Source organism: Hydractinia symbiolongicarpus, chromosome 7 (genome assembly GCF_029227915.1).
Source record: "Hydractinia symbiolongicarpus strain clone_291-10 chromosome 7, HSymV2.1, whole genome shotgun sequence".
Lineage (NCBI taxonomy): Eukaryota > Metazoa > Cnidaria > Hydrozoa > Anthoathecata > Hydractiniidae > Hydractinia > Hydractinia symbiolongicarpus.
The window spans coordinates 3858958-3876092 of record NC_079881.1 but is presented as its reverse complement, the minus strand read 5'-3'; the positions used below and the strand labels follow the sequence as shown (position 1 = coordinate 3876092).

The following is a 17135-nucleotide window of genomic DNA, read 5'->3' as shown; positions in this document are numbered from 1 at the left end:
TTTTCTTTTTACTATTAAATATAATTTTGTATTGTTTTTAAATGCGTAACAGAGTTATAATGGTCCGAATTACATAGTTTGGTAGCAACACACGCTGTCTGTTCTTTTTACCAACGAAAAACTGTTGATTTTTGATTTCCTTCTTAACGTATACATTAGTTTAATTTTTAGTAAAGTTCTTTTTCACACATCAAGCCTTCGTTCTCTGTTATGGAACTAAAGCCGCTATTTGGGCGTGTTTCAAAACAATAAACTGGGAAGTGCGTTGAAACTGTTGGCCATCTAGTCCCCAGTTTTTTTCCGAACGCTGCAAATCTTCGAAAGCAAAAATGACTCTGGGTGGGATGGCATGTTGATATATGTTTTATATTTTTAGGGCTTAATTCTAACGTCAATATAGTTTTACCTAAAACTTATCATTTTTTAGGAAAGCCAATCAATGATATGCCTATTAACCTCATTCCAAAAGATTTTGAGGTTAACCCCGAATCCAAGGACCTGTAGCGCATTAAAATGCGCTACGGAGCCTAGGGTCGATTTTGTTGTCATACCTTTAAAAAAAAAAACTGTGACAAGTTGTAAAATTAAAATTTAAGGTAAAAGTTGTTAAAAATGTACTTTTAGAGGAGATTTGAGGACACTTTTCGAAATTAAAAATTAAGGCATGGTAACTTTTGTCAAATATTAAAACGCAGGTGTAGGTAGCAACATTAAAGGAGTAGGGATGGTGATCAAGTCAGGTGCCTATACAGGGTGACCACAGTTTTAGAAAATTCCCATGACTTTTTTTGTGAACGCAGTAAAAAAGTTTAAATAAAATAAAAATCTTGTTACTGCAACGAGGCGACGGCAACAGATATCAAAACTTAAATAACTAAAAACAACACATTTAAATCCGAGAGAAGATAAATACCAAGACTAAAAAATTCCATGAACGTTTTTCCTTTTTTTTCACAAAATGTGTTTTCTGAGAAATTTTTCAGATTAAATTCATGACTTTACAACGACTTCTTGAAAGTCCATAACTTATAGCCACCCTTCCTTCAGTGAGTTAGCTTTTACACTAAATCCACTGAAAGATTTTGACATAATGTGGTCGCTATAAACTGGGTAGAAAAACCAATATCATTAATAAGACGCAGTTGGAGAGGAATAAATTTTAATAGTCACATTTACAATACCAACATACAAATACCACACAGAATTGGAACGAAATAAAAGATGTATTCTGTATAATTTACACGTTATAACAACCTCGTTCTCAAGGCCTTTTGTTGTTTTCACGGCCCCTCTCAAGGCCTTTTAATTTTCTTAATCCCTTCTCATCTCTCCCCTTTGGTTTTCTGACGCACTTTGACAGCAAAATACCTTGAACGAGGTTGATACATATTATAAAATACATACAGGAGTTTCTTTTTTAAGGGCTGGTAAAAAGGTGGCTGTTATTTAGGATTGTTCGGATGATATATTTTCACCGCGATTATGGTCTACTTGGGTGCAAATTTCTTGGCTTGTGCTTTTACACGGCGTTCGTAATCGTTTTTGTCTTGACTGAAACATAACAAATAAATAAATAAATGAATACAGAAATTAACATTACTGCATGACTGTATTTACCAGGTTGCATTATCGTACCAAGAAAACCGTTCGTGAACTTGCAAACGTGAAATTGATTTTTTTAAATTTTGCGAACTATGGGGACCTCAATTGTTAAAATAAATACCGCTAAAATTTCTTCTCTTTTACACGTTTTTTACACGATGTTTCTTATCTCTAAGACTTTCTAGAAATGTATAGATTCTTTATAATGCTTTACATTAATTTAAGATTTTCAAGTTTTTAAATATTTCGCGAAATAGCAGTTGAAAGTGCCTATATAATCTTAGCCTGATGTTTTTCAAAATTGCGTAATTCTACGTAGTAACATTAAGAATTCTTATATTTTTTGAGGTTTAACTTTTTCCTGGTCAATCAAAATTCTTAGACGTCACTTGCTTCTGACGGCATAAATATAAACCTCACCAAAATATAGTGTACGCCTCAGCTTGGGCGGGGTCGCGAATATTTGGTGTTGTCAATAGATCTTGTATACCGAGGAGTATTTGTTTGATTGTGATAGCAGGTCTCCAGTCTTTATCTTCGTCCAATAAGGACAAACACACGGTACCGGAAGGATACACGTTAGGATGGAAAAGAGGCGGTTCGAATTTACCTGAAACGTACGATTAGCTGTATTATGTATCAGGTCAACGAGTTCTACAAACTGAGATTATTTTCTGGGGAATTTATGATGCTCTAGAGAGATCTCTGAAACTTTTGGTAACATTTTTGCATGTGTACAAGTCATGTTGTCAAACACGTGATAATACACAATAATGTAAATGTTTGCTCGTGTGTGGTAATATTCAATATGCTCACAAAGAGTCAAATATGTTCATCTATTAGCAGACACCTTCGCAATGCATTTTATCCATCCACAAAATATGCTTATTATATGCTCAAAATTTGAAGATCTATGTTCTTATAAAGGTTTATTAGATTCGTCGAACTTTGCAACACATGATCCACCTTATTTAATATTTATCGATATATTTGTTTTTTGAAATGAAAAGAATCAAAATCTTCAAGTTTTTGTCAAGGTACGTGTCAGAATAAGTTTTCAATGTTGGAGGTTTTTGTGACACCTATAATAAATGGCCCAATGAGCATATTCCTTGAACAACGAACTATTTTACACGCTATTCTTAATTTCAGGTAAATAAACAATTGCCATGGTTAAAAACTTACATTTAGGTGGCGTGGACGGATAATCTTCTTTGAATATCATGCGTACAAAATATGACCCTCCTTCCCATAATGTCTATAACACATATATAAAGCTGGAATGCATCTCCACACACAATTCAAGCGTTACAATAACAACAGCATATGAAACAAAATGAGAGGGCTAAAGTGTGTATATTTAAACATTTTAATGTTAAAAACAATTAAAAATCTAGAAAATTTAAAAAAGCAGACCGTAAATGCTTGATTAAGCTCTCGAATAAGCACCTCTCTCAAATAAGTGCCCAACCTTTTTCATAATTATTTTTATAACCACCTCTCTCGAATAAGCATCAAGGGGAAGTTATTTGAATATTGTACTAGAGCCAGAGGGCACTTATTGGAATTATTTAGAAATTAGAAAACATGTTCTTAAAATAATCTGGAGCATGAAATTTTATATCAAAATCTTTTTGTTTCAACGGTTTAGTAAGAAGTAAGTAACGGGAAGTTTTAACGTCCTTGGGGATTCCATCCTAATGGTTGGCTATTCCTTCCATCGGATTGTAACTATGTTACATTACCACCAGAGATACGTATAGCATTGCTCTAACTTGCTTGCCTGTCACACAAGCCGGTTAGTGGTCAGTAGATGGCACCAAATGGGCTGACATCATTGCATTTTAAGTGCGCCAGAGTAGGGACTCGAACCTAAAACCTTATGATTACAAGTCGAATGCGCTACCACTACACCATTTTCGGTGAGAAATTTGCTAAAGAAAGTCAACCATAAACATTTAGGTACATGTTATTTATACCTGTTACACATATCTTGTTTTTATATTTTGAGATCATTATAGTTTTCTAAAATGAAAGCTTTAACACAAAACAAAAATTGAACGATTTACCACCCCTCTTGAATAAACACCCACCCTAAAAATCAAAATGTGCTCAATACGCTTAATCGAGCACTTATGGTATGCATTAAATAAGAAAAATAAAATATAAACTAAATCATGTTGTCATTGTAATCACATATTTTTTTCTTTATACACTTATTCAAAACACTAGACCAACCAAATTTTAAGAAAACTGTGGAACCAAAAAATAAAAAAAGGGATTTTACCAAAAAAAAAAATAGAAGATGATGAAAGATATTATTTTTATAACTTAAATAACATAAATAAAAAACCAAAAAAAGCAATAGCTTGATCTAATTTTGCAGACTGGGCATTTCGTTGCACAAAGTTATAAAAAAGAAGAACAAAAAATGTAAAGAAGGAATGAAAGTAGAAAAATTAAGCTTTTCTAATTCTTTAATACATTTTTTGGAAAGTTGTAACAAGCCATGACAATAACTTTGCTATGAACATACAGGTTAGTGAAACAAAGAACTTATTAAATATAAAATCATTGCTTTAAAGATATGTATTAAAAAAATATGTATAGTGCATCAAATGAAGACTACTTACACCTTTCTTGCCTGGTATTGCTAGAAAAAAACATAAAAATTATTACATAAACATAAAAAGTTTTTTATCACAAGACACAATAAGGCCGTCTTTATTCATTTTCTATATTATTCCAGACTTTGTGCAACTAATCAAGCCTTCCACGAGCGAAAAGTTGCTCTCAAAATCCATGCAAAAAAAATAACACTGTTTAACAAGAGCATAGCTATCAGCAAAGCATAAAGGTATAACCACAAAGACTCAAAGCAAATAAACTGGATCATTAAAAACAGTTTTATATCACTTGTGGGCAAATTAAATTGTTAAAAACATCTTTATTTAATTAATATTTTTCTTGCCAGTGGTTAAATTAAAAATTCCTTGTTTTTTTTTTAAAAAAAAGTTTTTTAATAAAGTAATGTTATATACTTTTATTAAATACAAATTCCTGATAAAAAGCTAAAAATAAATAATAATAAAAATAAATGATAAAAAAATAAAATATTATCAAACAAATGTAAAAAAGCTATTCCACTTTCTTGATTTTGTTTAAAGCTGGGGGATACTGTAGCCAAAGCATAAATACCACATTTCACAAAGAAAATTAAACTTTAGAAAGCGCAAATGAAAATGTCTGCAAACTTCTTTAATCTATGAAAAAATGAGAAATAATAATTTTTTTTAATAAAATCATTGCAATTTAACCCTTGTAATTGCATATTTTACACCTTATAATATTTTTATTTGCAAAATTTTAATTACGTATCTACATTATATTACATTATAATTATTGGCAAAATAGGTGTAAATAAAGTAAGGGCTGCAAAATTCTTCCTCTGCGTGTGAAACCATAAAATTATAAGAGCAAGATGATGGTAGAAATTTTTGTGCAAATCTGAACATGAAGATTCGAAAAATCAAGGCATATGGATGCAGGTATATACAATGTAGGTATAATAGTCACAAAATGGCACTCTGTTGCCGTTTTACCTTTATTATAAGACTTGTGACTGTCTGGTGTACATGCAAACTGACAGCCTTTCTAATTCACATCGGTACTCAGCAATTGTTGACATTAATAAATTTGAATTATGAAGGCTGATATGTAGCACAGTGATTACTGATACAACGCCATACCCAGATGTATTTCGATACCGTTAGAAAACCATTAGAATGGGCACTAAAAACTAATCCGGCTAAACTAACCTTTAATGAACAGAAATTTTTTTTAAAAAATAAAGAAAGATTGTTTTTTTTGCACTCACACATTCCCTTGGTTACTACGTCATGCGCCATATTAAATTTTGAACCAATTTGATTTATTCGCACGCAGAGCAAAGGTTGACGAGTGTATAAAGGAAAAGAGGAAACTTTGGAAAGAGTGTTAAGTCAGGTGGTAGTAAAAATATTTACTTAGAAGCTAAGCGTTGTGCTTGTACAGCAGTGTATAGGGCAAAGTCAGAAGCAGAGAGAAACGATTTGCAGATGTGTTGAGAAGGGAAGACCAGCACAATGAGGTATTCAAGATAGCAAAGCAAATGAAGAAGACTAATCAAGATGTTGTAGGTGAGAAGTGTATACGTAATGATGAAGTTGTTTTGGCTAGCACAGAGGAGGAGAAAAGGGTAGCTTAGAAGAATTATTATGGTTGCTTAACACTGAGTTAGATTGGGATGAGGATAATTTGTCTGATGATGATGTTGTAGAAGGGCCAGCTATGCAGATCAAGACAGAATGGGTAGTGCCAGGTTAGGAAATTGAAGATTGGCAAGGCTGCAGGAGTATCAGGTATTGTTGCAGAGATGGTAAAGCATCTGGATATATCGGAGTTGAGCTTCTTACAAGTCTTGCTAATCAGATTATAAAGGATGGTGCTATTCCGAGTGAGTGGCAGTCGAGCGTAATAGTGAATTGTTTCAAGAATAAGGGTGATGCTTAGAAAAAGGTAACATAGAGGTTTGAAGTTGGTTGATCAAGTAATGAAAGTTATTGAAAGAGTGATTGATAAGTTACTTAGAGAAAGAACTTATATAGATAAGATGCAATTTGGTTTTGTTCCAGGGTGTGGCACTTCAGATGCAATATTTTTACTCAGACAGCTTCAGGAAAAGTATTTAGGAAAAAGAAAGAATCTTTATTTTGCCTTTGTAGATTTAGAGAAAGCTTTTGATAGAGTGCCACGTAAAGTTATTTGGTGGGCTATGAGAAAATTAGGTGTGGATGAGTGGCTAGTTACGATGGTACAGTCTATGTACAGCAATGCTAGAAGTCGTGCCACTTAGTAATGAATTTAGTGTAAATGTTGGTGTACGTCAGGGTTCTGTACTTAGTCCTTTGTTGTTCGTTCTAGTCTTAGAAGCGCTGTCGATGGAGTTCAGAACAGGTTGTCCATGGGAGTTATTGTATGCAGATGATTTTGTTCTCATATCAGAGTCAATGGAAGAATTAGTTGAAAAGTTTGAGAAGTGGAAGAAATGACTAAAGAGAAAGGGCTAAGGGTAAACACAGCAAAGTCTAAAGTCATGATTAGTAGCATTGCAGTCAAGTTTGACCTTGTAGTTAAAAAGTGGCCTTGTGGAGTTTGCAGGGAAGGGGTTGGTAGTAACTCGTCAGACTTGCAAGCATTGGGTACATAAGAAGTGCAGTAGTATTGGTGGAAGGTTAAGAGCTGACATTCAGTTTGTATGCAAGCGTTGCAAAGGTGAGATTATAGAGAATGAAGTATTTCCAGCTTTAATGATGTACAACAGTTGCTCGTTAGAGGTAGTTAAGAACTTTTGTTACTTAGGTGATATGTTGGGCAGTGAAGGGGGTGTTGGAAGAAGTGTTACTTGCAGGATAGGTTCTGCTTGGAAAAAGTTTAGAGAGTTACTTCCTTTGTTGACTAGCAGAGTCCTGTCAATTGAGGTAAAAGGTAAGTTGTATGATGCCTGTGTAAGAAGTGTTATGTTGTACGGTAGTGAGACATGGGCAGAAAAGCAGGAAGATCTTGACCGTTTAGAAAGGAATGATATGAGAATGGTTAGGTGGATGTGTAACGCCAGTCTGAGAGACAGAAAGAGTTCAGATGAGCTAAGAAGCAGGCTAAGTATCCGTAGAATTAAAGATGTTATCCAGATAACATAATATAACCCAGACCGAGAAAGACTTGGCAGGAGGTATAATGACAGACGTGATACAGAAGTTGAGTTTAGATCTAGAGGGTCATTAGTATACCCCGTTCAACCCATGCTAGCATGGAAAACGGACGTTAAGCCGAGAATGATGATGAAAGTATTATGCTAATTAAAACTTTACAATACTTACAACATTCCCAATTTGTTAAATTTAAAGTTCCATCAGCATTTTTTACAGGCTTAGCAACAAATCCCTACAACAAAAAAGCATAATATTAGGTCACTTGAAGACAAATTTCAATTGGAATACTGATTCCAATTAGGAGACAACCAAATTAGCATTAAATTAGCAAGAAGGTGAACCTTCACATCAGAATTTGAATTTTGCAAATTTTGAGAATTGAAAATTAATAAAAATATAACACATAGAACTTTCAAATTGTTCGGTTTTATCACCTATAATCAGTTATTTTGTTTTATCAAGTCCTGTTCAGAGGCATTTCAACACTTGCTTATATTACAAAATGCATTCTATCTCTCACATAATAAAACATTGACAAAAAAAATTAACTAATCTTAGCAGGACACAAATTGAATATTTGTTTACATTTCTAATATATTTTGTGCAAATTATTTTTGTTTTTAATTTTTTTTTGCTCCTTTAAGACATGTTTCTTCACAAAACGAATTAATATATATAGAAGCTAATGTTTTTAACACCATTTCAATGGAACTTAAGTGTAAAAAACACTAAAAAAGATCCAACATAATTTTTCTTACCACGGGGAACTGGAATAGTAAAGGTGGGTACAATTATGATGAGTCGAAAAACGGACTCCTTGCAGTCAGAATACTAACCACACTCTTTGCTTTGAGCACAAATGGCCTTACTTACCCAAACAAATATAGTTAATTCTTGTATCACTTAAGAGATAAGTTGTGGCCACGTCCGGTTTGTGATTACTGGTTGATTTAAATTCACGGTTTGCTCTGAAGTGGATTTGAATTTTAGGCATTTGCTCTGACACATCATTTGCGTCTACGCTTCGTATAAGAGAAACTTCTTATCAACCTCAAAGAAAGCTTAGTTAACTAGGCTACCCAAATAATAGAAAAGCTAACAACTTAAAAGCCAAATGAAACCTGTGGTTTGCATTTCAAAATTTTATAAAACAAACTTTGTTTACTTCATTGATAGATGTGCATATTATACAGGGCTATCAAGGAATATACCCTTGTCTATTACTTCCAGTTGGGGTAATGGCTATTAGAGGTCAGCGTTCTACCAGAAAACTCCCTGCAACATCCAAAGCCCACCAAATGTGTAATATCCCCCATTTCCCTGACATGACTAGGGTTAACCAAGGGTTATGATAACATTCATTTGCTTATATTGAATCACCATCAGGGGAATTGAACCTCAGTCGCCTGTACAAAGTTATAATCAAACAAAGTATTTTTAGACAAAATATTTTCTGATGCTTTTAATCATAATTTTTGGAAGAATTTTGGACCTTTCTACCAGAGCCAGACATAACATAAGAAAATTTTACAACATTTAGACCACTTTCCATGTGACATAGTTGTTTTGATTTCATTTTGAGAACAATGGCCATGTCCATACTTTTGTGAAGGTAAAAAAGCAGGACTCACACACAGTAAAATGGCTATTAATGAAGATAAAAGATTTTTCGGGTAGCATAAAATCCAAAACAACAATTTTTTTATTTGAGGTCATTTTGTATATTTTTAAAATTTTAAGACTTTTCGTCAGAAAATGTAGCCATAAATGTCATGTAGCATTTTTTTATGTGGGGTTGTGTGGTTGTTGGGTTTAGAGGTAACTTAATGTTATGTAATTAAAGTGGGTAAAATGATATATATTACAAAAGGGTGATCTTTTCTCCATGCTTTTCTTTCTTCTGCTAAGCGTCCAAGTGCAATGCTAGTCATTCTGTAAAAGCTATTTTTTAACAATACTGTGTTTTGTGTGGCTACTTCTGTTATTTTATCACATCCAATCAACCATCTTTGTCCCGTAATATATTTCCCGTTTTTTTGCGACCGGATAAACGGGTTTTGAAAAATTGTCGTCGGGGGGGGGGAAGGGGCAAGTGGAGGGTATCACTAACGGAGGGGATTAGTTGGTGCTTATTTAAATCCTAAATGTGCTTTAAGTAGTCATATGATTAAGTCCAACCTTGTCTTTATCTTAGATGTCATAACAACGTTTCTTGGAGAAGGAATGGCACGTGGTTGGTTGTAAAACAAGGTCTTCTTGATCTTACTCAATTTGCAATAAGGAAATCTTAACAAGCGAGGCCTTTTTCACAATGTTTATCATAGCATAGCATAAATCTCGTCCACATGGTCCCCTTATGGCACATGGAACCCTTATACCACTAGATAAAGCTTGAAGAGTAGAAAATAATAGTATTATATATCAACCTTCTTCTTCTTCCTTCTTCTTCGCGCTGTCCTCAATACAAAAAAAGCAAAAAAGAGTCCCGGGGATGAAGCTGATTATATGTATCAAATTTATTTGTTTCCTTACTGAGATAAAGACCAAAAAAGGCAATTTAGCATTTTATACATCAACCTTGTGTATCATTGGAAGAGCCTTGTGTATCATTGGAAGAGCCTTGTGTATCATTGGAAGAGCCGTGGGGACGAGGGTGATTGCCTCTGGTGACAGAGTATTGTCACAGTTTGACTAGTTTTAGATGATCCGGTGATCTTGAATTCTGTAATATATCCAAAAAAGCAAGACCAAACTTTCGAAACGTATGATATCCTACAATTATCAGAAAGAGAAAATTCCAAAACATAGCAAAATGGCCGCTTTTTTGGGCAATTTTTGAGGTGTCCCACAAATTTTCTTGACAAAACTTTTGTAGATGCTTCAGTCAGGTAGAAAGAGCACGCTGAGATGTTTTTACTAGCAGTTTTTGTGATGTCTGCTAATGTGCATGAATTAATACGGTTTAAAAGGAGTATGATCTAACCAAAAAAACATAGATCCTAAGTCCTAAGTCAGTTTGCGAACAATAAAAAATCACCTATCACAACAAGTTTATTATACGTATGTCTTTAATAGGTCAGTGTTTACATTCCTTGTAGGACTTTTTTTGCAATATCTTACGTCTGGAATTAAAGATGCCGAAACAAACTAAAAAACAGCTCAAATATCACAATAGTCAGATGCAATTTAAAATACCATGATGCTTACGTTTGGATAATCTTTATATATCTGCTGAGCATGCTAGAGAGACGCAAGATGAACTAGGCTGGTCAATTTCGAAAAAAACGAACATGATCTCCTGGCTGGAGTAGCGACGTTGAAGGACCTCTTCATGCTTAAAGGTCCACAGGCTAAAAATCTATCGCTTTTGACTAAACAAGAGTGTCAAGGGTAGATGCAGGATTTTTTTCTCTTTTAGACCAAACAAAGCAACATAAAACACTAAATTCGCACAAATAGGAAATAATTATAGGGGGAAGATTTAACTATGTTAATTTTGGAAGGATTTTACATGTATACCTAGACCTTAACTTAGACCGTCCAAAATAAGTGTGCAACGAACTTTTTTGGATTCCTACTTTACCTTATGTCTCGAAACTTTCACGTAATCCCCATGAACAAGCCAAAATTTAAAATTTTTGAAAGTGACTCCATAAGAAACCACTTGACCACTGCATAGAGGATAAAAATAAATTGATGTCTTGTGCTTAATTAATTTAAATTTATTTCTTTGCTTTTCCTTACGATTTAATTGCTTCATTTCCTTTAGTAATAAATGTCATATCTGAACATTCAACTTTTGCAAAACGCACGTGTTAATAACATACGCCCTTCAAATTTTAAAAGAAACAAAGAAATTCGTTCAAATTCAAAGAAAAAAAAAAGAAAAATTTGAGAAGAATTTGGGCGACGAGAAAATTGACAGCCTATGACAACACAATTTTTTATATAACATGGCTTGCAAGCACATCTCTTTAAACTTCCTCAACATTCACAGCAGACGTTTTTGCGCTTCCTAAAGCACTTTCTAATTTAGTGGATATATCAGAGTAGAGTTACGACTAACGAGGAGCGTGGGTCTGTCACAAGTCCATTATATGAACATCTTTCTATGCTATTTTGTTATCGTGCCTAGTCTCTTATCTTATTATAGTGTCAAATCACTCTACTCTTGGAACTGGCTTTAAAACTTTGTTGCTCCTTGAGCAGAAACAGCTTTGATTTGATTACTTATGGTAAGCGAACTGCGAAGTGCGTTCTTCACTGACGTTGTGGAAGGCAAAAAACAACGCATATTTCTTAATAAAATATAAACCTATAATATGACACTTTAACAATTCTTTGTGCACTTTTAAAGTGATCATTGGGCACCATAGTGTGACTTAACAACTCCACCTAACTCTCGACAGTAATTAAGATTTTCTCACACAATGTTGCTGACAAAGAAACTCCACATATTTAGGGGATATTTAAGTTAGACAGTCTGGTCCTGTTCTAGGGGATATTTAAGTTACACAGTCTAGTCCTGTTCTAGGGGATATTTAAGTTACACAGTCTAGCCCTGTTCTAGTGGATATTTAAGTTACACAGTCTAGTCCTGTTCTAGGGTATATTTAAGTTACACAGTCTAGCCATGTTCTAAGGGATATTTAAGTTACACAGTCTAGTCCTGTTCTAGGGTATATTTAAGTTACACAATCTAGCCATGTTCTAAGGGATATTTAAGTTACACAGTCTAGTCCTGTTCTAGGGGATATTTAAGTTACACAGTCTAGCCCTGTTCTAGTGGATATTTAAGTTGCACAGTCTAGCCCTGTTCTAGTGGATATTTAAGTTACACAGTCTAGTCCTGTTCTAGGGTATATTTAAGTTAAACAGTCTAGTATTGTTCTAGGGGATATTTAAGTTACACAGTCTAGTCCTGTTCTAGGGGATATTTAAGTTACACAGTCTAGTCCTGTTCTAGGGGATATTTAAGTTACATAGTCTAGACCTGTTCTAGGGGATGCTACACATTCTAGCCCTGTTCTAGTGGATATTTAAGTTACACAGTCTAGCCCTGTTCTAGGTATGGGTAAGGTAAGTGGCAGAGTTCATAAACCTTTTAATAGTAACAAAAAATAATGGCATTCTACTACCCAGGGTATTCTTAAAGCCATTATTGCGGGGAGGACGGCCACCACCCTCGTCCCCAGGTTTTTTTGCTATTTTGATATGAGAGAATCAAGAGGCAAAAAGCGATACTTGGCCAAAATGCCGGGGAACGACGATGACCCAAATGAAACTATTTGCTGAGGAAATGGGGTAGTACCTTAGTATCAGCTATAGGGAAGTTTTTCAGATCTGGTGCCCGAAAAAAATGAATGACACAAAACATGATGTTTATTTTCATTGAATTAAAATTAACACTCGTCCCAACTCCGAATCTATTACATATAAGGGTGGTATTTTAAACCAGGGCTCCATCACCACCTGATATATTATTCCTGATTCGGAAAAAAGTAGAACGAAAAATGCACTGCAAAGGGTAATCTGAGAATTCAATCCGTCTCCTTATAAAAAACTTTAAGAATGGTGATCAATTTTACTATAGTCCCTGAAGCACTTTATTTGTTGGTGACTTTGTACACTTATACTGGAGGGAGTAATTCCTAGTATGCAATTGAAAGCAATGTCTTTATTGAAGTACGCGGACACTGCGAACTTGTCAACATTTATAGCGGACTTAGGATCTTGGGTTAGATCCAAAATCTTACTAATTTAAATTCTGACGAGGCTAGAGAGTCTTATTTTTGCTATCTTTTATGTCGGGAATCCAGTTGTTTCATGTGTACATTGTAGAAAGCGCAGCTAGCGCATAGACGTCGTTTAAGTGAAAATTCTGCGCAACTCTACGACTTCGAGTACTGACTAAGTATTGTTTTTAGGCTATTTCGCGAAAAAACAGCCAATTCAAAAAAAAATAGAATTTACATTTTTAAAAACTAATTTTCGCGAAGTTGGCAAGTCCTAATATTTTGCCGAAATTAATTTCGCGAATTTTCGTCAATTTTGCAAAACATAGTTTCCGCAAAAATTATTAAGAAGCTCGCTATTTTTCAGAAAGCTACTATAATGGATAACAAATCTCATACTTTTAAGAAGGTGTAAAGTAATGCCAGCACGAGGAAAAGATACCTTTGAAACAGAAGTTTTTTTATGAAGATATTTTTTTTTCCGATATCTACAAGCATAAAAAACAACATACAAAATGCTCAAATCAAAAGTTTCTCGATGGCTTGCTGTAAAGATTGAATTTGACTTTTTAGCTGCGATCCTTCGTTTATCGTCACAGCACAAGCAATGACAGGCCGAGACACGCCTGTAGCACGTCCCAAAGCTTGCTTGGAAAGCACAAAAACGTATGGAACATTCTAAGAGACAAAACAAAACAAATTAACATGCAAAAAGAAAACTTTAATGAAACAGCGACACCTTGTGTAATTTTATTTCCTTGCGGGCTGACTTACACGTGTTGCAATTAACTTGCCAAGAAATATGGGTTTTTACCCATTCCGGAAAGTTAATCTGAGCCGGAAAAACATTTTAAATTACAAATAATCCACAGAAAAATTTTTCTTTTGTGTTGATTAATATTAATAACTCTTAAGTTGTAGTTAAAACACTCTAATATTGGGTGCTTATTAAACCTGTGTAAAAATTAACCCACTACAAGGCACAAAACTACATACAAACCTTATCTTCACAGAGAAGAGGTAAGTGAAGCAATATCTCCAAAGGATCAGCATCCGCAGCCATCACAATAAACTCCGCAATACCACGATTCAAAGCTTTTGTGGCCTCATTAGCTCCTTTCAATAACTGTTTGTAGTTTGCGGCTTGTTGTACCAAATCCAAAATAGTTACAGTTAACTGTGGATCAGCAAGTGGGTAGGCCTTAGGATTGACTTCATCTCCCTGAAAATTTATTAAAACTTTTATTAAAATATCATTATTAAAACAATACCAATGCTTTTGATAAATTCATAAAACAAGTATTAAACAAATCGGCAAATCAAATTGAAACGACTTGTTCTGCCCAAACTGTGATAACGGCTTGTTTATAAACAGGAAGGCCGTATTATGTACACATGGCCTGATTGTGCTTTTTTGCCCTGATTATGTTGTGGCGGCCGGATTATTAACGCTGATAAAATGGCTAGCCAGGAAGGCCGTGATTGGCATTTCCTTCGAACTTCTGTGAATGAAACATTCACTGCAAGATAGAACACTATTAAAAACTAGGTAGCATAGCGACAGAAAGTCTCTACATAATTTTTCTCTGCAAAATAGAACACCATTAAAAACTAGGCATGGCGAAAAAAGTCTTGAGGTAGTTCTTGGCATAAACTCCTCTTGTGAGTAAAATTTCAACATAATATACTTTGAAGTAACTAAATTTCACAGGACGTAAATTATTTGTTTTGCAGGAATTAAGTTTGGTGAAAAGTTATTAAATTTGCAAATTCTAAAATTTAAATATATTAATTTGGGCACATGACTTCAATTTTGATTGATGATGACATTTTTTATTTTATTTTAATGGATATTTCGTCTTGTTACTACAAGACATTATCAACGTAAATTGTTACAATTATCTTACAAGTTTTTTAAATATAATTTTCAACAACTACATAATACACAGAGGACGTATAAAGAATACTTAACAAAACATATAACACATAACGGCAAACCCAGGAATGCATTTGTGCCGCGTGCTGTGGACGTTACCCTTACCAACAGTATATAATTTAAATACCCTTTTTGCCTTAAGTCTTAAGACGGGAGCGTTTCAAGATTGGGCAGAAACATAGCCATTACAATTTGAGGAAAAAAACACCATGCATGTAACTCCTTATAAGCCAAGGGTGCCGATAAGCTGCATACGCCGTAAAAAGTGCAGCCGTTTTCGAGTGAGTTCGGCGTTTTGAAAAAAAATCAAGTATTTGCCTGAATATTCTTGCGGTCAGATTTGCGTCATAATACTGGTGGAGCCAATCACAGGCCAGTATTCAGGTTAAGCAGCCATTATGAAATGGTGTACCAATGCCGTAATCATAATGTTTTTGTGATGAAACCTTCATAACTACAATAATACTCTTCTTTTTTAAGGAATTCTTTTTTTTTTAGTCAAATCTTTAATATGTTTTAGATACTGCTTAATTTTTGCCATTTTGCGACATTTTAATGCCGTGTTGCTTGTAAATTCTGTTTAATTTAGGTTGCTACTGTGAAGGTTTGACTGTGAAAAGTCCACTTTGAACCCCATCGGAGAGCAACAAAGGAGAACATTCCGACCACAAGAATACCTGCATAGACCCGAACAATGCCCGAAAAAGAAAAGACAAACAGACGCTAATGATTCAAAAAACTACAAAAATTAAAATGAACTTACTAGCCTATAATCCGCCAACTCTGTAAAAAAAACACATTTAACGTCCTTATATCCATATCGTCAATATATCGGTTATTTCAAACTTTTATTATCGTAGCGCTATCTGTCGCAAACCGTTCGGGGGGTATGACAAGAAAAAAACCCATTTAATAGTGGACAAATAAGCCGGATCCGACATGGACTATCATCTGATAAAGACGTGATGGATCCTTCAACCCCATGAAATTTGAAAAACGCATTCTCTTGCTTTCTGATGACTAGCAAAAATAATTTAAAAATTAAATTATTCATTAGAAAACATTCTTGACTCATTGGGCCCTCAGAAAAGGTATAACATGACCATAATTATAATCAATTAAGTGAGATAACAAAATATATCACAAATGGCCGCCGTAGCGCTTGACTTGAAAATCACTAAAAGGTATAGCTGGCTGAACTTACCGCCAAATTTTCGTCATGCGCGAGTTCCGACACCCTTAAAATGATTAAGTTGTAGTATCAAACCCCTGAATCGAATTCATTCATTAAAAATGGTAGACAGAGCTGTGGTAAATTTTTGTAGGCTTCGAAAGCAGTTTCACAGAGTTATCGGATTCACGGAGTTGGCGGATCATACGCTATGTGGTAGCGAAGTTCTTAAAAGAACTGTTTTTGATAAATTATAAAAAGATTTACCTGATAAATAACTTAAATATAATCTTTATTAACTCCCTTATCTTATAGCTCCTTCTTCCTACTATAGTCTGTATGGTATGTTACACAAGGAATTGCATTTCACAAATGTTCAGGGCGGGCGTTTGCGACTTATCTTCACCCTCTTTTTATAAATAGGGGATAGCTAGCTAAATTTTTCATATATAGTATATTTGTTTTTAACTTCAAACATGACATATGGTGTGGCTTTAGAAAAGTTTTGCTAATTTAGCTTTAGTTTAATTTAGACATTAGTTTTTGTATCATCAAAGCTTCTTCTGTGAAAGTTTCACAGCGAAATGTCTGTCTTTTCCCTCACCAACCCTTTTCCCTCACCATGCCTTCACATGTTGATGATGTTTTAAGGCTATTATAATTGCTAGATAAATTATTAGGTAACTTACCATTTTTGCGATATTTTAAAGTGCTTAATGAGGTGATTAATAAAGAAATTTGATGTATTTTCTTCGTTTATGCTGCTTCACGTGTTTTGTGATCATTAGCAGACAATAAAAGAACGAATGCTGGGGAGCCATTATGCCTTCTAATGCTAACTATTCACTGGGTGTCGCAATGGTACCATAACTCTAAAAACTACTAAGATATGAATATATAAAAAATAAAAACAGAATATAGATATTTTTTTGTATTTGACA

General features: G+C 34.2%; 2 protein-coding genes across 2 annotated transcripts; both read right to left on the bottom strand.

The window, feature by feature from the left end:
• Positions 1-1142: 1142 nt before the first annotated feature.
• LOC130648837 (SUMO-conjugating enzyme UBC9-B-like) lies at positions 1143-9380 on the bottom strand. Its single transcript, XM_057454939.1, has 6 exons — positions 9218-9380; positions 7521-7584; positions 4236-4255; positions 2788-2860; positions 2023-2212; positions 1143-1551 (listed from the first exon to the last, which is right to left on the bottom strand). Exons 1-6 carry the CDS (start codon positions 9281-9283, stop codon positions 1488-1490), a joined length of 477 nt encoding a protein of 158 aa, XP_057310922.1. The 5' UTR covers positions 9284-9380; the 3' UTR covers positions 1143-1487.
• A 4150-nt stretch (positions 9381-13530) lies between these two features.
• On the bottom strand, positions 13531-17043 carry LOC130648833 (NHP2-like protein 1). Its single transcript, XM_057454936.1, has 3 exons — positions 16884-17043; positions 14088-14309; positions 13531-13765 (listed from the first exon to the last, which is right to left on the bottom strand). The coding sequence occupies exons 1-3, from the start codon at positions 16884-16886 to the stop codon at positions 13607-13609; spliced, it is 384 nt and encodes a 127-aa protein (XP_057310919.1). The 5' UTR covers positions 16887-17043; the 3' UTR covers positions 13531-13606.
• Between the last annotated feature and the right edge of the window lie 92 nt (positions 17044-17135).